Consider the following 22681-nt stretch of genomic DNA (forward strand, 5'->3'; position numbering starts at 1 on the left):
AGCCGGCAGTAAGCAGAGCATGGGTGGACAGAGGTTTGAATTTGTGGAATGAGGGGAGTACGGAACTCACCAAGGCTCGACGAGGACGGAGGGGACACTCCAGGATCCGGTGTTTATCGTCTCCACAGTACAGGCACAATCGCTGGGTGAGCCTTCTTTGACGTTCTTGCTAGGATAGGCGAGTGGAATCGGTTTCCATTGGTTCTGGAGGGTTGTTTATCTCTGGTTGGCGTGGAGGAGAAGATGCAATGGCTGAGGATGGGTCCATGGAACATGATTGTAGACGATTTGAGCATCGAATGGCCAGTTGAATGAATTTTTCTAATCCGAATGTGTCATCATATGAGCTCAAGTGGATACGTAAGCGGGGATCGAGCCCCTGTCGAAATGCTGTAATAAGGGAGGGCTCGTTCCAACCGCTGGCCGCTGCTAGAGTACGAAACTGTAATGCATATTGGTGAATGGTCTGAGTACCTTGAAGTTGGTAAAGTTTCTCCCTCACGGAAGAATCCCCCGGCGAACTACTGAACACTTCCTTGAAATGGTGAATGAAATTGGCGAAGGTGTGAGTAGCGGGTCCGGCTTGGTTGCGGATAGTCTCCGCCCATTTCAGCGTGGGTCCCGTGAGAGATGTTACAATGAAAGCGATTTTCGCTTGATCCATCAAGAAGACATGGGGGTGAAGGTTTATTGTCAGGGTGCATTGCATTAGGAAGCCATCGCATTCTTCTGCCGAACCAGAGAAGGGTGTTGGGCGGGCCATGGGACTGGCGAGTATGATCTGTGAAGAATTGGTGATGGTGGGAGGTTGTTGTGGTGATGGTGGAGCTGGTGGTGTCAGTGGTGTGGATCGCTGTAGCAGTACCTTCTTGAGGGAATCCACCAGCTCTTGAAACGGATCCAGAGTGCTCATCCTGATGGTATCGGTATCGGTCCGATCTTCTGTTATATTAGTAGCCGGACACAAGGATGAATAATAACCAATGTAGATTTATTTAAATGATCGGTGTCTGTGAGAGGTGAGTTCGAGATCCAGAGGTGAGTATTCAATCGTGTAAGGTATTCCGTGAGTGACTGGTTTCTCTTTGCAGTATAGCTGGAAGACGAGACGAGGGGATCCACAATGACAGACACACACACACCGTCGATGGAGGATCTGGAAGGAGAGTACAACACAGGATGGTAGAGACAAGCAGGTAAGGAATACAAGGTAAGTACTTGGAAGGTAAGGATATCTTTAGCTTTCTTGAGGTCGGAGTCCACGTTGAGAATAACAAGATCGGACGGCGTGGTGTGAGTTGTGCTGGCTTAAGTATTGGGATTGATGATGGTGGTGATTGGGTGCAGGTGCGTGTGATTAGTATTCGGGTGACCTGGAAGGCTGTGATTGGTGGAGTGAAGGGCCTGACTGATCCGTGACAACTGTAGTCTGAGTGTATTTTAAAATGCAATGCAATCAGTTCCCCAGCACTGCAAATAATTAATGTAACATACTTGATGTGTGTTATTATGTATTGTATTAAATTACGTGTGTAGCCTTTGTTTTGTTTTGCTTTATTTTTTATTTAGTTTTTTCTAACTAATAAGGTGGCCAAGAGAGCTCAACGCACTGCAACTTAAGAAAACATGCAAATAGAAAAGGTACCAGCAAATTAAGAAAACATCTTCATCACTTTGACAGCACATGTGCTGCGAATACTCACAACACAACCAAATACAAAAACGAGCTGCAAATATTTGCAACACAACCAAATAACGTGCTGCAAACACGCACAGACCACAACGGAACCCTTACGAAAATTAACCATGCTACAAAAAAAACTACTACATTTTTACTCTAATAAACTCATAGTTAATTTTGTAAGGGAAATGTGCATATTTGCAGCGTGTATTTGGTTGTGTTGCGAGTATTTGCAGCACATTTCTCTTTTTTGCAGCGCGTTTTTGTATTTGGTTGCGTTACGAGAATCTGCAGCGCGCTTCTGTTTTTGCAGTGATTTTTTGTATTTGGTTGCGTTGTGAGTATTTGCAGCACATTTCTGTTCTTTTCTTTTCTTTTTTTTCTTTCACTTCTGTATTTGGTTGTATTGCAAATACTTGCAGCACGCTTCTGTTTGCAGCAGCACATTTTTGTATTTGGTTGTTTTGCAGTGTTTGCAGCGCATTTCTGTTTTGCAGAGCGTTTCTGTATTTGGTTGTGTTGCGGTATTTACAGTGCGTTTCTGTTTTGCAGAGCATTTCTGTATTTGGTTGCGTTGCGAGTATTTGCAGCACATTTCTGTTCTTTTCTTTTCTTTTTTTTCTTTCACTTCTGTATTTGGTTGTATTGCAAATACTTGCAGCACGCTTCTGTTTGCAGCAGCACATTTTTGTATTTGGTTGTTTTGCGAGTGTTTGCAGCGCATTTCTGTTTTTGCAGAGCGTTTCTGTATTTGGTTGTGTTGCGAGTATTTACAGTGCGTTTCTGTTTTTGCAGAGCATTTCTGTATTTGGTTGTGTTGCAAGTATTTGCAGCACATATGCTGTCAAACTAATGTAGATGCTTTCTTAACTTGCTGGTGCTTTTTCTATTTGCGTGTGCTTTCTTAAGTTGCAGCGCGTTGAGCTCTCTCGGCTACTGTAAAGTAATGAATGAAATGATATTCTCTAACAGCAACGGAGGAAGATTCCTTTTGGAGCTCAAATAGTGTGGAGCCACATGTGTGGAAGGATGTTGTCAATCACCAACTGCAGGCTAGAGATGTGGGTCAGATGTGTTGTGAAGCCGTTTATCAGGTCAACTGTGTAAATCCCAGTCACACCTCAGCATCAGCGTACATATCTAATGCACATGTTCATGTGACAGAACAATAAGTCAGTGATTCATTTAATTGCAAGCCATTGTGACTTGGTGTGGCTCAGACTAAACGTCCGGCCTATATCCCATGATGTGAAAGAAGGAGAGAGTTCACGCACACACTGTCCAACTGTGATGAGGAACAGTTGACATCAGCAGGAGCTGAGCTAATGTTAGCGCTGAGTTCAGACGGCCTTCATGGGAAACACACCTGTCATCAGCTCCTCCTGTCCTCACACAACTCACATCTTCAACAAATGTACACTCAACATACACAAAAGGTCCTTGCACGCTGAGTCTGGAATTTCTGTATGCGTTTTTTCGTATTCGTCATCCAAACCTTGCACACAGTCAGACACTTCAAAACACCTCTTAAATTGCATGCTACAGATGTGAAAAGTGCAGAAAATCGAGCCCATTTCGAATTTTTTTATGAGGGACAAAAGTTTTGGAGGCAGTGTGTAAACGTGATTGACACAACGTGAGGTCGTATTTATTTTTTAACGTGCGAAAATTTCGGACTCAGTGTGCAAGGGCCTTAACACCTCAGTTTACGATTTATGTATTGCTCATACAATGTCCATCTATTAGGATTACACAGTTTTAAGCATAATGTGATGCATATTTGTCAGTTAAACACAAATGAATCACCACTAAATCTACTACAGCAATTGAATAGTACTTATTCTACAGCTAGCCATATTTTAACCATGTTCATACATTTAAATGGATAAATACAATTGTTTTCACAGTGAACAGATTTATGCTGATTCATTTGAATAAATGCATTTTGAAAAAAAAAATTTAAATTTTTTTAAATAAAATCAGATAATAATGCCATGATTTTTCTGATTGCATGATTTTAATTTCTGTACAACTGACAAATATGCATCACATTATGTTATTAATTTGTTTATGTTAATACTGTGTATTCAAAATGGACAGAAAGCTCTATATAGGCTTTCATTCATTCATTGTATAAGAACCATTTCTGTTATTTTTTTAATTAAAAAGAATGTTAAAATGTTTTCTTTAAAAGTTAAACTCCACATCTATTACTTTACATTCCTGGTCTTATTGTGTATTTTTATTTTTTTCTGATAATTTTTAATCAACATGTAATAACTTGGTCCACCTCTAACAAGGCTTTTTTGTTGTTGTATGATGTCTCCAAGTTCTATGATTTTTAACCCCTTTCATCTGTCATATAGAGACGCTTTTCACTATCCAATTAGTTCTGGATATCCCACCATGCATTGTGTCCCGCTGAATATCCAGTGTCACTCCGAAATATAGAACAATGTGGAAGTTAAATGGGATACAAATTGTATTGCTAACTACAAACAAAACTCAACATTTTTGGTAATTAAAATAAAGCTAAAATCAAATAAATATAAATATTAGACGAAAAACTTAAAAAAAAAAAAAACCCATTGAGAAATACTGCCTTGGCAATGAATTGAAATAAATGTGAAGTACTAAAATGTCTAAAACTAATTCTGAAATTAAAATAAACCAGAAAAAATAAAATAAAATAAAAATATGATAATAAAAATGACAAAAGTGCATACAAATAGAAATATTTTCGAATTAATGAACAAATAAAAAAATTAAAAAACGACTAAAACTTTAACAAATTTAATTTAACTTGTTGTTTTTATTTATGTCATTGTAATGATAAAATCAAAGATATTGAACTGGCTAATATTATATATTTAATGAACATCTGAAAGTAAAAAGTAATTGAAACTAAAAAAAAAAGTTAACAAATGGACAGAGCACTGGTAGAGACCCTACAATCCCTGCAGCACTTCATAAATGAAGCTAAATACAATTGCACTGTATCTCTGTAATACTGTAATACTCTCACATGTTTTTAACACTGTTAAAGTTACACCACAACCTCGAGCATAAGGGAGTGGATGACTGCGCTAACATATAGATTAAAAGTTAGCAATTAGCACATTAATCATTATCCTGACACAAGGAAACAGTTTCCCTGGAATTCAACAAAGCCTAAATGACTCATGATCATGTTAAATCACTAACAAAAACAGCATGTGCTTCAGGATTTATTTTTTTTTCTCAAAGTAAACCCCATATCAAGTTGTGTATTTACTGCATTAAAAAAAATCATTCATGTTAAATTTGAAAGATTATGTTATTATTATATAAACTGATAAAAAACAAATTAAAGCACAAGAGCATCTGTGAATAGAGTTCAAATGTTAACAGTGCAATGAGGAAACAGGCAGTTTATTGGTCATCTTGGCCTCATTAACTGGCAAACGCTGAATCTGCTACTGCACTTTCAGCTTTATTATTATTATTATTTTTTTTTTCAGATTCCCACTCAAAATAGGTGCATAAAATGGAAAAGAAAAAAAATCTGCACATTCAGCCTAGGCCTGATCATTACTCTATATGGACACCTTAGAAAAAGTGCAATCACTGGTCAATATGTCATTCGACGTTCAATTGGTCCAAAAGATGCATGTATGGCTGCACTGTAAAAATGTAAAAAAAAAAAAAAAAACTTAAAATTTTAAGGCAACCAGCTTCAGAAGATTTTTGAGTTTGCTCAACTTATTTTTGTGAGAGATTCTCAAATTTTTGTTGTATGAACTTAAAACGACAAGTTGAGAAAACTCAAAAATCTGCTGAAGCTGGTTGCCTTAAAATTTTAAGTTTTTTTTTTTTTTTTTACAGTGTGGGGATGTAAAGCTTCGGCCCAAAAGTACACACAAACACCCTTCAGTGCCATAAACTTAAAGATACTCCATCAAAATCATATTTACTCACCCCTTTTTCTTCTGTGGAACATAAAAAGATATTTTGATGAATTTTGGTAACCAAATGGTTCAGCACTATCTTACAACCAATTTGTGTGTATTTTACGGGGTGGCTAATTTGTTGGCCACCCCTTTGTATGACTTTTGTACGATTTGCCTAGACCCCAGTGACGGGTAGGTTTAGGGGCGAGGTTAGGGGTGGGTCGTCCGTACAAATTCATATGAATTTGGGAACTTGTAAAACACATACAATTTAGCAAAAACCGTATGAATTCATACAAGTGAGGTCTTAATTTGAGGTCTAAATTTGTACGAATCAGTTACCTCGTAAAACATGTGTGAATTGCCGTGAGATTGGGTTGAATGGTTTCAGGTGCCATTCACTTCCATAATATGAGCAAAAAATATCATGGAAGTCAATAGAAACTGAAACTGTTTGGTTACCAACATTCATCAAAATATCTTACATTGAACATCTTTTATTATCAAGATACTCTGAAGAACCAAACCGTTTTGTGTCTCACTGACTTCCACTGTATGGCTATCGAAGTCAAAGGGACCCAAAACTATTTGGTTACCAACATTCTTCAAAATATCTAAATTCATACAGGTTTGGAACGACATGAAGGTGAGTAAACCATGGCATCGTTTTCATTTTTGTGCGAACTGTGTCTTTAATACAAAGCAAAGGCATCAGTTAATCCTTATGGCACAAATGAAACAAACTCTGCATTGATTGGTCTCTAAGGAACATCAGTGCAGCATCACTGAACAACGGCTCGCCTGATCAACTCTAAACCAGTGTCGCGGCTCTATTTGATGTTGCGGAGGATGCGGCGGCAATGGCTGCTCTTGAGCTCGGTGAGCGCTCGCTCCAGCTCGTGAATGAGATGCTGCAGTGTGGCGGGATCCGTCTGCAGAACGTGGGCGCTGCGCTTCGCACCGTCCTCCAGGTGGAGCTTCAGCGTCACGGTGGGCTTCACCTGGTGCCGGAGCGCCCGGCTGGCCAACTACAAGCAGAACAAACACAGAACGGTCACTTACTCTACAAAGCTTACAGCTTTTGATCATGTGCATGACGTTTTATACCTTGCAAACTAAAACAGAGTTTTCTGTGACATTTACATTTAGTCATTTAGCAGACGCTTTTATCCAGAGACACTACAAATGAGGACAATATCTGGTTGCAGTTTCTGCCTGTAATCTATTTAAACTTGTTACCTTGGTCAAATGACTTGTTTTCTATACAGTCAAATTATTCAGACACCAGATATCATTTTAGATATTTTTTTTCGTAGTTCATTTATGTAAGTGAGGATAGCAAAATAAAGTGAATGTGACATTATACCCAAAAATTCTTCATACTGTGGACTACCAGTAAAACTGATCAAAAAAATTGGGACCAAAATTATTCAGACACTTTGACCTGAGCATGTTTTGCTTAAGTGTTTTTTCTTTAATTGCTAATGTGACCTTTTTACACCGACAGCTATTCAACCGAATTCATTACATACCTTTCTATCAAAGTTATCTGACATTAACAAGATGAATTTGTTCAGACTCAGGTTTAACTGAGTTCTTTTCATATTTTATTACCATTTTATAAACTACAAAGAATAAACTATGATGTGAGAAATGTTGAAGGTGTCTGAATGAATTTAGGTTCAACTGTATGAAGTTGTCAAAATTACAATTAATTTGAATTATTTTCCAGTAAAAGTGTTTATAAATGTACTGTCGTCTTAATTATATAATTATAATAACTGTTTTATTATTCTTTCTTATTTTCTTTGCAATGTTTTTTGTTTTTTAATTTGATAGTAAAAAAAATAAAAAAAAAGTGTGAAAATGCCAATGTGATTAGCTTTATTTTTAGATTTTTAGCTTTCATTTTAATTTTAGTTTAAGTTTTTGTAATTTTGTTGTGTACTTTGGTTACACAACAACTTTTGTTTTTGTTGGTTTTATTTAGGTTGAATCTATTCTCATTTCAGTTGTCGTTTAAGTCATTTTAGTACTTAAACTTATTTAATTTCAGTTAGTTGCAAGTCACCATTTCTAATTTTAAATTAACTTTTTTTATTTTTTATTTTAGTTTGTTTCAGTAATTTTGTTGTGTTCTTTTGTCACTTTTATTTCAGTTTTGTTTTTATTTAGCTTTATTTTTATTTATTCAATTTTATTTTAATTTTGTTTCTATTTTTATTTTTATTTATTTTTCATTTTATTTGCATCTTTACTTCTATTAAAGTTGTAGTTTTGTAATTCTAATATAAAATTTTAGTTTTTAAGTTTGCGTTTTCATCTAATATTTCTATTTTTTTTTTTGACAAAAACAATTTTAAATAGTTTTACTTAATATCAACACAGCTCTGCTGATGATCGTCTTATAGATGTGGTTTGGGGAATTGGGGATCTCGTAATTCGTACAAGTGAGGTCGTCCATATTTGTACAAATTCATACGAATTGGGGAACTTGTAAAATACATACAATTTAGCAAAAATCCCAAAATTCGAATGAGTGAGGTTGTACGAATTCATACAAATTGGGGAACTTGTAAAATACGTACGATTTAGCAAAAATCGCACAAATTCGAATTGCCATGAGATGAGTGGGGCTGTAATCAGATTTCACTGGTTTGTTTGTCAGATTTGAGTGTGATACGTGTCAGAAGAAAATCTCAGTCTCACCTGAACATCGAGCCTCCACTCCAGGTTGTGGTAATGCGGGAGGCTGGGGCCGAGTTTGCTGAGAATCTGTCGGATCTCCTTCCTGTTCTCTAAATACAGCTGGAGCAGAAGTTTATTGAGCTCCTCTGAGAATCCCAACACCAACACAGAGTCCTGGAAATCCACCTCCGAAATCTGCAAGATTATACCAGAAATAAAAGTTCATTGTATAGTAATTTGTTGCTGCACTAGCGTGCAATGATCAGTGTTTGTGATGGACAGACGCACCATTAGCTTGGAGCTCTCGGTGAGGAGATACATCAAGCCCTCCACGCCGTGCTGGATGCTCTCGGACGACACATTCAGCTTCCCTACAACATCATACAACAACAACCTGTGACATCTGCTCATAATATCTTTAAACTAGTGCTGCCAAACGATTAATCGCATCCAAAATGAAAGGTTTTGTTTACATAATATGTGTGTGCACCGATAGTGGATTTTACCGATACCGATAGCTAGGTTGGACCACATTGGCCGATACCGATTAATCAACTGATAGTTTTCAAAATGGATACTGAAAGAGAGCTAGTGCTTTACTATTTAAAAAAAAAAAAAAAAAAAGCAGCAACAGTACTGAACCATACTTTGTAAATGAATAAAAATATTAATATTATTTACTATATTGATCATTAAAGTTATTTCATAATTTGCTAATGTTAAAAGAAGAAACTTTAAAATGTAAAAATATAGCCTATTAGTAGCTAATAGTGAATGTTGAAATGAAAACACTCTAACAAGGAACAATACTTCTACAGTTTTCATTAATGCTACGAATGGACTTTTATTGTTAAATGTTACCATTTAATTTCAACAGTCATGCTTAAAGATGGCCATCTTTAAATATCTACACAAGGCCATAGCATTAAAATTACATACGTATGGATATTGTATGTGTACTCACACACTTTATTTGCTTCTATTTTTTAACACTTGATAATTATCTAATCAAAAAAAAAAAAAAACAGTTAGTTGCGCAGCGCTGCGTCTAGGAGAACTCAGAGGTATCACACACACACACACACACACACACACACCAGACGCTTTGCGTTCAAATCAAGTGGTAGTCTAAAACAATTTATTTAAATCACCAAACGGACATAAGTTTGCTCCAAGAATGAACAATGTGGCATAAATGAGTTTGAAGTTCGGTGTTTAAAAACACGCAAAAAAAGCAAGTGGAAAGAGAACGCGTGATCTATTACAGCTCTCTACATGAAGCATACCGACTTTATTAGAGACACAGAAAGACCATCGTTTTGTTGAAAAATGCACAATACATAATTTATAGCCTAGAGTGAAGTCATTATATACATTCACAACGATTTGGGACAAATATAATGTAATTTAATAGAAAACTATGTGAATGGCGCTCTGTGCAGCGCGCAGTGTCACGTGTCAAAATAAACAACACGTGCTGTCAGTGATTTTCCGCCTCTAGAGGCCGCTCTCGTACTGTATAATGCCAGCGGACCCTTCTCAGCCACTCCAGCAACGGTTGCAAACCGGAAAACTATCAGCATGAATTTTTGCCGATAACCGATAGTTGTGGCAATCAACTATCGGTGCCGATTAATCGGCAAAACCGATGAATCGGTCGACCTCTAATACACACACACACATGCATGTATATATTTTGGAAATCTTTACATGTATTTACATGTGTACATTTAAATTAATTTAATTTATATTATATATAAATATATTTCATATATAAACATACATTTTTTCTTAAATATATACATGCGTGTGTGTATTTATATTAGTGCTGTCAAACGTGTCAATCGCTTCCAAAATAAGTTTTTGTTTACATAATATATGTATGTGTACTGTGTATATTTATTATGTATGTACTAACACACACACATACAGTATATATTTTGAAAATATTTACATGTTTATACATTTATATTATATATAAATAAATTTAATATACATGCATGTGTTTGTGTGTGTGTGTATATACACATAATAAATATACACAGTACACCCTCATATATTATGTACACAAAAACGTTTATTTTGGATGTGATTAATCGCAATTAATCGGTTGACCGCACTAATTTATATATACATAATAAATATACACAGTACACACACATATATTATGTAAACAAAAACTTTTATTTTGGATGTGATTAATCGCGATGAATCATTTGACAGCACTAGTTTAAACTTGGCAGCTAGGTAACATAACCTAGCTGTTTGACACAAATCAAGTTTGGTCAAAACTACATTTACTTATTTTGAAATATTTGACAGCAAAAGTGTTTATGGATTTATTGTTGTCTTGGAGTTTCCTAAATAATTATAATAACTGTCATTTTCAGTTTTTTTATTTTTTCCATTAGATGAAAAAAAAGTCTGAAAATGTATAATAACGTTTACTTTAAAAATAATTTCACAGTAAATAATGAATGTAATAATTACAATATTTAATTTAAAATAAAAATTTGAATATGAAATTATGCATTTAAATTCATAAAGAAAATATGTCATGAACACAAAAAACATATTTATTCAGCTTTCAACAGATCAATCAACATAAGCTCATAAAAAACCCTTGATATTCCTATCATATTAATAACACACATCTGTACTCACGTGCAGCTCCCTCATATATTTTAGGATTCGAGCCTTTTTTCAGAAACTCCACAGCGATTCTGCCAAACTCACCAACAACTGACAAACATCAAATTACAACGAAAATCATTTAAGATGCTTTATTACAGTGATTATGATGATGTTTGTGTGTTAATACTGTGTATTAAAATAAATATTATTCTGGCTGTATAAACGCAAAAGATCAGAATATCCTTCTCAAATCATGGATAACACTGGAAATATGAATAAAGCTGCAAGCATAGTAAGTTTAGAAAAAATATATATTTAAACGCTATAATCTTATACGAGGAACGTATTTATTAGCGATAAGCAGATATTAGATTTAATCACAAACACAAGTGAACACTATGTGATCTCCTGCTGTTTGTGTCTCTTACCCGCAGGATCCACTTCTGACAAGAATCCTAAATGCTCCTTGTGCTCCTCTGATAAAACTAGCAGCATTTTCTGACGCTTTTAATATATCATCGCACAAAATGAATCATCAGGTTATGTTTGTAAACTGAATGGTGTTTGGTGAAGCTTCTCTTGTGTTACAGTCACATGATCGGCTGTGTGCGCAGCGCTATACAGTCCGAGTGAAACAAGCGGCCAGAGCTGCAGTGCACTTCCACAGCCGCTGCTTTAAATAGAGCCATTCCGGTGCTGAGGAGGATCTATACATTGTGCGTTTGAAATGATTAATGCATCTAGAGGTACAAAATACATGGGTAGATGACAAATTGTTGTACACACTGAAGGACATTTTAAGGTAGCCTATTAAAACCTATTACCCCCCCCAAAAAAAAAAAAAAAAAAAAAATCTGTCATCATTTACCCTCATGTTGTTCCAAACCTGTATGAATTAATTTTTTTCTGATAAAAAAAAAAAAAGTAATTTTGAACAATGTAGGTGATGCTTCCCTTTGGCTTTAATAGTAAGGAGAAAAGTAACTAAATTATATATATATATATATATATATATATATATATATATAAAATAATATATCGGCACCCTTGGTAAATATGATCAAAGAAGGCTGTGAAAATTAATCTGCATTGTTAATCCTTTTGATCTTTTATTTTAAAAATTCACAAAAATCTAACCTTTCATTGTATAATAAGAATTTAAAATGGGGGGAAATATCATTATGAAATAAATGTTTTTCTGAAATACATGTTGGACACAATTATTGGCACCCCTAGAAATTATTATGAGTAAAATATCTCTGAAGTATATTCCCATTCATATTCACAATTTTGAGCACTCCAGGGTGATTATGAACATGAAATTATCCAGCCGTGGCTTCCTGTTTCACAGAAATATAAATAGGAGGGAAAACAAAGCCCAAATTCTCTCCATCACATCCATCACAATGAGAAAAACCAAAGAATATATTTCTGATGTGCAGCAAAAGATAAATGAGCTTCACAAATTAGTGAAGTGGCTTTAAGAAAAGAGCTAGAGCAGTGAAAATTCCCATTTCCACCATCAGGACAATAATTAAGAATTTCCAATCAACATAAAATGTTAGGAAACTGCCTGGAAGAGGACGTGTGTCTATATCGTCCTAATGCACGGTGAGAAGGAGAGTTTGAGCGGCTAAAGACTCTCCAAGGACCACAGCTGGATAATTGCAGAAAATAGTTGAGTCTCGGGGTCAGAAAACCTTAAAAAAAAAAAAAAAAAACAGCACCTACATCATCACATGTTGTTTAGGAGGGTTTCAAGAAAAATTCTCCTCGCTCATCCAAATACAAACTCCAGCATATTCACTTATCAGACACGACTGGAACTTCAAATGGGACTGGCTTCTATGGTCAGATGAAACTAAAAAATGAGCTTTTTAGCAGCAAACACTGAAGATGGGTTTGTTGAACACAGGGATAAAAAGTACCCCATGTGTACAATGAAATATACTGCTGTATTTTTGATGTTGTGGGCCTATATTTCTGCTGGAGGTCCTGGACATCTTGTTTAGACACATGGCATCATGGATTCTATCAAATACCAACAGATAAAAAATCAATAAGTGACTGACTCTGTTAGAAATCTTATAATGGGCCATGTTTGGATCTTCCAACCGTACAATAATCCAAACACAAACCTCAAAATCGACACAAAAATGGGTCACTGAGCACAAAACCAGGCTTCTGCTGGTCATTCCAGTCCTCTGACCTGAACCCTATAGAAAATGAGTGAACTGAAGAGAAGAAGCAGCAACATGGAGCTGTGAATCTAAAGGGTCTGGAGTGATTCTGGATGAAGGAATGGTCTCTGATCTCTTGTCAGGTGTTCTCTAACCTCATCAGGCATTATAGGAGAAAATTTAGAGCTGTTAAACTGGCAAAAGGAGGTTTCAAAAAGTATTGAATAAAAGGGTGCCGTTAATTGTGGCCAATGTGTATTAGAGAAAAACATTTATTTCATAATTATATATATATATATATATATATATGACCCTGGACCACATAAGTAGCACAGGTATATTTGTATCAACAATGCATTGTATGGATCAAAATTATTGATTTTTCTTTTATGCCAAAAATCATTACATTTCTAACCAATGAGGACAATAGACGCAATCAAAATAAAAAAAAGAGCAACAACATGCAAGCGCAAGTCTTGGTTAGCCTAACGCAGTACACGTAGCAAGTTTTTTTTTTTTTTTTTTTTTTTTTAATGAAAGAAAACAAGTAGAATAGAAAAAAGAAAGAAAGCTAGTTTTCTTTTTTTCTTTTTTAAGAAAAAAAGCTAGTGTTAGAGGGTCAGATAGATACAAAGAAGACAAATAGAATTAGAATAGAGAGTGCTAGAGATAGAGGGTCAAATAAAGATGGAAGAGATGTGTTTTAGCCATTTCTTGAAGATGGCTAAAGTTGGGCAGGTCATTCATGCTCTGAAAGAAAGGACCTGATCTTCTTGATGTTGAATAAAGCAAATCTGCAGGACCGGGTAGTTTTAGCAATGTGGTCCGAGAAATTCAGCTGATCAACAATCACAACTCCAAGGTTTCTGGCTGTTTTTGAAGGAGTTATGGTTGATGTGCCTAACTGGATGGTGAAATTGTGATGAAACGATGGGTTTGATGGAACCAAAAGCAGTTCTGTCTTGGCAAGGTTGAGTCGAAGGTGATGGTCCTTCATCCAGCAAGAAATGTCTGATAGAGACGATGAGTGAATTTTCATTTTTGGGTGAACTGTCCCATTTTTCATTGTTTCAAACAGTTAAGACTTTCATATGCTGGATCCACACTTAGTGTTGAGATTCATGTTCTCTCTCTTTATCATGTAGTTACACGTGGTTACAAACAGGCAAAATTATATACAATATAAAAATATAGTGGGTATGAAGTATTAATATAATGTGGGTGTAATAAGGCAATGGCTGTGTCAGATTATGCATAGCCTGTAATAAAGGGTGCTGTCAAACATGATTACAATTTCTTCAATCCTGACTGTTATTCGTTTACTTAGCTTAATGCTTTAATTATCAAATGGTTACTAAATCACAAAGTTTCATTATTTTACTATACAATGCACTAGTGCTAAACAAGTCCATTTCATAATGTACTTTTTTGGGGGGTGTTACACTTTACTTTAGACATTCTACTAACTATAAGTAACTTTGCAACTACATGTCTACTAGCTCTCAGAATAGACTGTTAGGGTAGGTTTTGGTTTAGGGTTAGTAGAATAAGTTGACATATACTTGCATAGTCAGTATGTTGTTTGGTGTGGATCCATCAAGTGTTAGAAGTTATTAAGCAGACAGTCTACTTATACTCTAATGACTGCTAGTTGACATGCTGTTGCAAAGTTACTTACTGTTAGTAGAATGTCTAAAGTGGACTATATTAAAATAAAGTGTTATCTTTTTTTGTGTGTTGAAAATACATTCTGGACAGCCAAAGACTTCATAGAGACAGAATCTGGACAACATGTTTTTGACAAGTTGCCTTCATTGTGTAATGTGTTTTGTAAGGGTTGTCAGAGCAGGTTTCCAGGTCATCTCTCTAGACGCTGTGTCTGGCTAGTGTCTGTGCTAGCGCTAGCTGCTGCAGCCATGGCTTCTCGGTGAAAGAGCTGTGAGGAAAAAAAACAAAAGATAAAAATGTGTTAAGTCACCAGCGGCACCAAACAGAACAGCAAAAATAATGACTGTTTTACAACAGTTTTCCCAAAACATTCCTGCATTTGTCATTGTTTGGACAAGCAGATAATCTACGAGAGAAAGCTAACTGCTAGCATTCCCATTTAATGGCAGTTGCATGACTTTTTTGTTTTATTTTGTTAATCACCCATATTTTAAAAGCCATCTGGCATCACTCTGTAGCCTTGCAGACAGGTTTATGCCACACATACTTTTCTCCCCACCCTGCAGCTGATTTTGGTTTGGTATGGTTAGGGTTAAGGTTAGGGGTTGGTATTTGTTTCAGTGTTGTTTAGGCAATCAGCACTGTGACATGACCAATCACATCTTTGCACTTAACCAGTTTGGGGGTAAAAAATGACACTTATGCCATCACAACAACTCACGCAGTCCCACATCCACAAACCCCCAACTGCTCCCCAGGCGCAGCAGCAGAAATGCTCCGGGTGTGTGTTCATTACTCATGCTGTGTGTGTGCACTTGGATGGGTGAAATGCAGAGGACAAATTCCTAATATGTTTGGCTACATGTCACATAACTCACTATCATGTTGCTGGCAAAAAAAAAAAAAAAAATATATATATATATATATATATAGAATAGAATGTATAGCTATTTTTATGCCTCTCAATGGAAACAAATGCTTTTTGGAAATTCTGGCATAGTCTCAGAAGTCACGCCTACGGGGCCGCTGGCTGAATATCTGATGCTTACGGCACACAAAATTGAAGTTTTTGAAGAACTCATCTGATTGGTTAAATTCTACAGGGTTTCTGGGAGATGTGTGTGTCACGTTCTTAAAGCCGCCGTGACTCCAAACTCTCTCCTGGAAGAAGAAAGCAGTTGTGTTTGTAACTGTGACACTTATCAGGATCACCTTACAATGCTGGATTTTTAAAGCATGTGAAGTTCACAATTCAGACTCTTGAGGGCTGAAGAAGACATTCTTGAATGAATGATTTATTGGCAGCATGTCGGTATGTTTTTGTAGGGGCATCAACTTTAGATTTCTATGCACTAAACATCACGCTGTGATTGGGTGCTTTACATGTTTGCTCCTCTTAACCTATCGGCCATTGGCCCATAAAAGCTGCTATGGAGTCCAGACATTCTGCTGTCAATCTGAAGTTCTAGCTATGCATAGTCTTGCATAGCCAGACCGTCAGACTGACGGCAGAAGGTCTGGGAACCTTGGCCGCTTTGAATGGCCAAGACCTGCCCAGGAGGCCATTTGACTGACAGGTAAAGCAACCAACCACATTTCGTTTTGTGCCGCGTCATGTTTATGGGCGTGGAAATGTCCCCACAATATTTTCAACACCTTCGGGCAGCTCAAAAAAGACCAAGTCCTAACAAAATGAATGGGGGTATCCTGAAATCTCAAAAACTGCTCCCTGAGTTCGCAATTAAATTACAAATTTCAAATCAGCAACAAAATCTGAAATGAAACTGCTTTATGAATGTTGTTTCTTATGCCCAAATAGCGCTAAATACGGTTATTTTTCAGGCTAGACCAGCCAATACGCATATAACGCGCTTAAGACTGTGAATGCAGTGGTCCAGCCTCAGGTCTCTATGGGAACCAGCGCTTATAACAGCCGCTGCAGTGACACAATTACTTTACCAATCAGCGACTGGCTCTTTCATTTAGAAGGCGGGACTATCCCGCCATATTGCACATTGCAGTTTCTCCCATTCATCAGTATACAGTAGGAGTGAACCGTCTTCGTATATCTATAGTATAATATCTATAAATATTTTAAAGATTCTGTGTCGTGAATTTTAATAACTTCACATACTTTTGAAAATCTAGCGTTTAGTTGATCTTATAAGCGTTCATCGTCACGGTTGTAAACACAACGGTTTTCTTCTTCCGTGAGGTTCTGCATCACGCCATCTTTGTTTCCAGGCAGAACGTTAAAGAACATGACACACACATCTCCTGTAAATCCTGGCTGCGTCTGAAAATCAGGCAATGACTTTGCAGGCAGCGTTTTTGCACGAAGGCACCTCATAAAACTGATTTCAGACAGGCTTCTGAGGCAGCTAAATATAACGAGTTTTGATGATAACTAAACAAATATTTAATTACTATAATACTGATTTATTGCTAGAAATAACATCAAAAGTGCAAAACGTTAGTCAGAAATATACATCTACACATAAACTGACAACCAAACGCAACTTTCAGATGCCATCTTTATTTTTTTAGCTCAACCGTCACAGAATGGATTGTGGGATATCTAAGGCAGCAAAGGAAACATCTATGCTGCCTTCAAAATTCACTCAGAAGAAGGTACCTTTGGAGACAGGAAGTGAAGCAGAATTTGGATTCAAGTCAAGTCAAGTCACCTTTATTTATATAGCGCTTTTAACAATACAGATTGTGTCAAAGCAACTTTCCAATATCAAAATAGTCAAATAAATGTCAATAATGTAAAATTATGTCATCGTCCAGTATCTGTGCAATCAAGTCGACGATATCGCTGGAAATTAAGTGTCCCCAACTGAGCAAGCCAGAGGCAACAGCGGCAAGGAACCAAAACTCCCATCGGTGACAGAATGGAGTAAAAAACCTTGGGAGAAACCAGGCTCAGTCAGGGTGCCAGTTCTCCTCTGACCAGACGAAACAGCAGTTCAATTCCAACTGCAGCAAAGTCAGATTGTGTAAAGGACTCATTTGGTTCCCGTGGTCTTGTCCTGATGGCCTAGACGGTGACGAGGTCCTCACTGGGGTTCTGTCTCTGGGGCTCATCTAGGTGTCCTGACCTCCGATGATGTTCAGGGCTGTAGAGGTCATCTCTAGGTGCTGATCCACCATCTGATCTGGATACAGACTGGATCAGGTGGCTACGGTGATCTCGGAATAAGAAAGAAACAGACTAATATAAGCGTAGATGCCATTCTTCTTATGATGTAACAAGTACAGTACATCGGGTGTTATGGGGAGTGTTACCGGTTCTGGTTGACCTAATAAATGCAGCCTAACAATCCTTTAACGGATTTGAATAATAGAAGCGTATTACTGTATTAGCCAGGTTAAAGAGATGGGTCTTTAATCTCGATTTAAACTGACTGAGTGTGTCTGCCTCCCGAACAGTGTTAGGTAGATTGTTCCAGAGTGTTGGCGCTAAATAGGAAATGGGACTATGAAACGGTCTAAATCCTGACTGGAAATCCTCACAGAAGGATTATAATTGTGAGGATACTAATTGAGTTTAAGTGGGAGATGTTTATTAATGTCTTTTCATATTAATTGTTTGTTGTTACTTTTTAATTTAATTTTATATTACATATGACATGGATTCGTCTGTACTCCACCTGAGTCCACCCGAATCCTTCCAAGTCCAAGTTCATAATTGTAGTCCGAGTCCGAGTCCAATTCAAAGTCCCGAGTCCAAGTACTACAACTCTGCCACAGGGTCCATTACAGTTTCCATTAAAACCAATACAAGTGCCATTATAACTAGTAAAACCATTACAGATTTTGTGATGGTGTCTATTGTTTTTTTCAGCAGGGTAGTATATGCGAGACTACCAGTAAGGTAGCTAGCCAATCACTGAGCCCCAGATCCACAGGGTTGAGAAAGTCAGCCTCCAAATGACACGAGAAAGTATTTAACACTGTTATTGTTAATACTATAACCAACCTAGCAATGGCCAACCAATAAATGGCATTCTCCCGAATGAGTTTGTCCATTAAGCAGTTTAAAGGTTTCCTGAGGGACGTCAGGTATCTTGTTGGGTTTTGAGGAAGGGCCCGTGACTGATGTCTGGAAAAGCATGGGGAAGTGGAACTCTACTGCTCCCATTACTATTTCCAGCTGGCAGGATTTCCTTTGGGCTTTTCCTCCCACATGCCCTGTTTCTAGTGACGTCTCGTCTTGTGCTCTTCATGGCCTGGGGAGGATGCAGCTGTGGCAGCGCTACTGATGCACTCTGGGAAGGTGGAGCAGCGGGGTGATGGACACTGGGAAGCCACAGGATGGCTCTTTGACCTATACATCCTCTCAAGGCTCGGGCCTCTGGGATTTGAGGACTTCTTCTGCATGGGAAAGCCATCAACATGCATCACCATCTGCCATATGATCACCAAGCTCTCTTTCCAGAGGGTGGCGTCGTCTCGCTTGAGCCTTGCCTTGACCCTTGAGCCTTGCCTCGAGCCTTGCCTTGAACCACGTCTTGATCTGAAGATAGGTGTGAAACTAAATAGGTGACACACTCTTGGTTTCGATGTTGAATTGTGATTTGCAGGAGGTTCCTGACATCGGGATCGCAGCAGGCCAGATTTGCAATGCTGCTACTAACAAACAGTTTTAAGATCAACAGTTGTCCAGCCTCAACCGCTGCATGTGTGGGACACTTGAATGTGCCGTCTGGTAGCACCATGTGTGGTAGGGATTGACGCCGACAGGATCTCCTGCTTTGACCCCACTGTCGATCAGCCAGCTGGCCAAGTCCAGGTGTCCTTGTGCTGCCACATAGAAAGTCATGCGCTTCTGAAACCTGCGTCACAGGAGGTCTAGATCTCGCGAAATCAGGCTACGTCTACATTAATCCGGATACATTTGAAAATGGCGTTTCCGTTTTAAAATGCTCTATGTCCACACTAGCATTTTCAAAAAGTTTCTGAAAGGTCAGAAAACGTTAAATTTGCTTTACTGTGCATGCGTACAGACTCAAAAAAGCTCGCTGATACAATACAGATGGAACAGACATGATACGTTTTCATGCAATTCTTCTGGCAGGAACATTTTATTTAGGAAAATAACTCAGCATTCACTGACACATTCAGGTCGCATTCACTCACAATTGTACGTCTTATCTGAAATGCAACTGCCCTCATGTTTTGCCAAAAACAGCAATCGCGAGTAAATTTTCTTTCTGTCATCTTTGCAGGACTTTGATATGAAGATTGTACAAAGTAACACATCTGCATGGAAGGTGTTTTCTGCCAATTTTAAATGAATCAATTAAATTAAAAATTAAAATGAAAACCAGATTAACAATTTCATTATATATGCAAAATATGTGTAGCAACAGTGTGAAAGTGAATTGTACATAACAGCCTCAATACCGGTATAAACATAGATATCTATTGGCAGAGCTGGGTAGATTACTTACAAATTGTAATCCGTTACTGATTCCAGATTACATGACAAAAATTGTAGTCAGTAACGTAATCCGTTACATTACACATTTTAGGTAATTTAATCAGATTACTTTTAGATTACTTTTGATTTAACTCGTTTATAACATTGATTTAAATAGGATTATCTTGTACCATAATGATGTAAAAATTGCAAAGAGTAAGAAAACTTGCTCCATTCATTGTAATTAACAACATGAAGGGCATTAAACATATATATTACATCAAGGTTTCCCAAACTAGGGTTCGTAAAGGAACTGAAGGGGGGTTGTGAGTTTAATGCAAAGCTGACAATTAATTAAATCATAAAAAATTCAAATGAAAATAAATCATTTTAAAACAAACTCCCTTTTGAGGAAAGTCTCTTCACTCGGCGGCCATATTTGCAACGGCATCTTAATGAATGGGGGAATCCTGAAATCTCAAAAACTGCTCGCTGAACTCGCAGTTAATTTACATATGTCAAATCAACAACAAAAATCTGAAATTAATTGCCCCATGAATGTTGTTTCTTATGCTCAAATAACGTTAAAAAGCTTATTTTTCAGGCTAGACCAGCTCATGCGCATGCGGAGTAATAACGTGCTTATGACTGCTCATGTGAATTGGCTGGTCTAGTCAGGCTTCTATGGGAAATTTGGCTCTTTCATTTAGAAAGTGGGACTATTCCTCAATATTGCACGTTGCAGTTTCTCCCATTCATAAGGATAGGAGTGAACCGTCTTTGTATTTCTGTAGTCTTTGTTTTAAATAAAAGACTTGAAATATTAAATAAAAAAATATTAAATATTTTTATTTATCTGCATGTGATCATTACTCAACATCAAAGAAACCGTGGACATGCAAATGTGATAATTATTGAAATATTTATTTCAAAATCTCAGGGGTACTTAAAGCAAATATATTTGGTGAATAAGGTTTAGATGACAAAACGTTTTGGAATGCCTGCATTACATGTAACTAAGAAATAACGTGAATATGTGCATTTTAGTTAGTTATAATTAATAATACATGGTAAAAAACCTACAGAGTAATGATTTAAATAAAAATTAATGTGTCCATCAGTAGTTGATGCAATGTTGAAACCCTTCTTAAACCTGAAATGATTTTTGTAAATCCAGTTGTCCAATGCCGGTGCCACGGTGTGTGAATGTCCACAAAACTGGGCTATATATACATATATAATATGTATATAATCGGTAGGCTATTTTAGAAAGGAACATTTAAAAGATGAAAAAGAGAAATTAGGGAGAATAATTTATTGCTATTGTTTGAATAATATGTAATCATGTAATCCATAAAAAAGTAACTGTAGCCTGATTACGAGTATTTTAAACTGTAACTTACTCTAATTACATTTACTTAATTTTTGGAATCTGATTACGTAATCCAGATTACATGTAATCAGTTACTACCCAGCTCTGTCTATTGGTACAATGTGTCACATGACTAAACATGCATCATCGTTTTCACAGTTCACACTACAATGCAGAAATGCGTTTTCAAATTTACACACTTTGAAGAGCGTTTTCAAAAAGCTCTGTTTTCCTTGACAAAAACGCCGTCTCAGTGTGGACACAAGGCCAAAACGGAGAGAAAAAGATGTGTTTTCAAATGAAAACGCATTAGTGTGGACAAGGCCTAAGTTACCCCCTTTGATGTACCCAAAACACCCACAACAGACATATTGTAGGAGCACCGACTAATCCAAAGATGGGCTGTTGCCAAACCTAAGCACAGCTTTCTCCTCGGAAAGATGACGCTGAACTGTTTGTCTGTGTCCTCTGAAACAAGCTCTCAGAAAGTCATTCCAGCCTTCCCAGGCTTCCAGAAGAAGGATACCACCTGTGACAGAGAAAACCTTCATTAATGGCATTTGCTAAGAAAATTTGCTTAACGACATGCAGTGCATTAATGAGGTACCCCCTCAATAACCACCCAGAGTAAACCTACGCCAGTGTTGGGTAGATTACTTAGAAATTGTAGTCCAAATTACATGACAAAAATTGTGGTTCATGACATAATCCATTACATTACACATTTTAGGTAAAGTAATCAGACTACTTTTGATTATTTTTAGATTATTTTTTTTATTTTTTATATCTAAGTCGTTTATCACATTGATTTAAATAGGATGATTGGCATAAAAATACAAAGAGTAAGAAAATATATTCCATTCGTTGTAATTAATAACATGAATTAAACATTAAACATTACATTATCAAGGTTTCCCAAACTGGGGTTTATAAACCCTGCTGAAAAAAACAATAGAACCCTGCCCAAAACACAATAGAAATGTAATGGTTTTAATGGTTATAATGGGAATTGTATTGGTTTTACTGGAAACTATAATGGTGTCTGCTGGTATGTGATTGATTCTATTGGTGGGATGTTAAATCCTGTTGGAAAAATGGCCA

General features: G+C 36.8%; 2 protein-coding genes across 2 annotated transcripts; both read right to left on the reverse strand.

The window, feature by feature from the left end:
- Positions 1–5519: 5519 nt before the first annotated feature.
- commd2 (COMM domain containing 2) lies at positions 5520–11568 on the reverse strand. The gene is made up of 5 exons (XM_058760266.1): positions 11361–11568; positions 10963–11040; positions 8587–8669; positions 8320–8493; positions 5520–6638 (listed from the first exon to the last, which is right to left on the reverse strand). The coding sequence occupies exons 1-5, from the start codon at positions 11425–11427 to the stop codon at positions 6441–6443; spliced, it is 600 nt and encodes a 199-aa protein (XP_058616249.1). The 5' UTR covers positions 11428–11568; the 3' UTR covers positions 5520–6440.
- Positions 11569–14652: 3084 nt separating this feature from the next.
- On the reverse strand, positions 14653–22131 carry LOC131531064 (protein ANKUB1-like). Its single transcript, XM_058761615.1, is given in 4 exon segments — positions 14653–15048; positions 19209–19482; positions 19485–19621; positions 21995–22131. Coding segments are annotated over 4 exon segments (618 nt in total). The 3' UTR covers positions 14653–14978.
- Positions 22132–22681: the final 550 nt, after the last annotated feature.

Source organism: Onychostoma macrolepis, chromosome 22 (assembly GCF_012432095.1).
Source record: "Onychostoma macrolepis isolate SWU-2019 chromosome 22, ASM1243209v1, whole genome shotgun sequence".
Lineage (NCBI taxonomy): Eukaryota > Metazoa > Chordata > Actinopteri > Cypriniformes > Cyprinidae > Onychostoma > Onychostoma macrolepis.

Excerpts from the sequence above, each read along its gene's own strand:
- commd2 (XM_058760266.1), bottom strand. The coding sequence starts at position 11,427 with ATGCTGCTAGTTTTATCAGAGGAGCACAAGGAGCATTTAGGATTCTTG. Across the intron at positions 8,670-10,962 it reads AATATATGAGGGAGCTGCAC|GGAAGCTGAATGTGTCGTCC; the intron begins GTGAGTACAGAT and ends ATGATGTTGTAG. Across the intron at positions 6,639-8,319 it reads AGTGGAGGCTCGATGTTCAG|TTGGCCAGCCGGGCGCTCCG; the intron begins GTGAGACTGAGA and ends TTCTGCTTGTAG.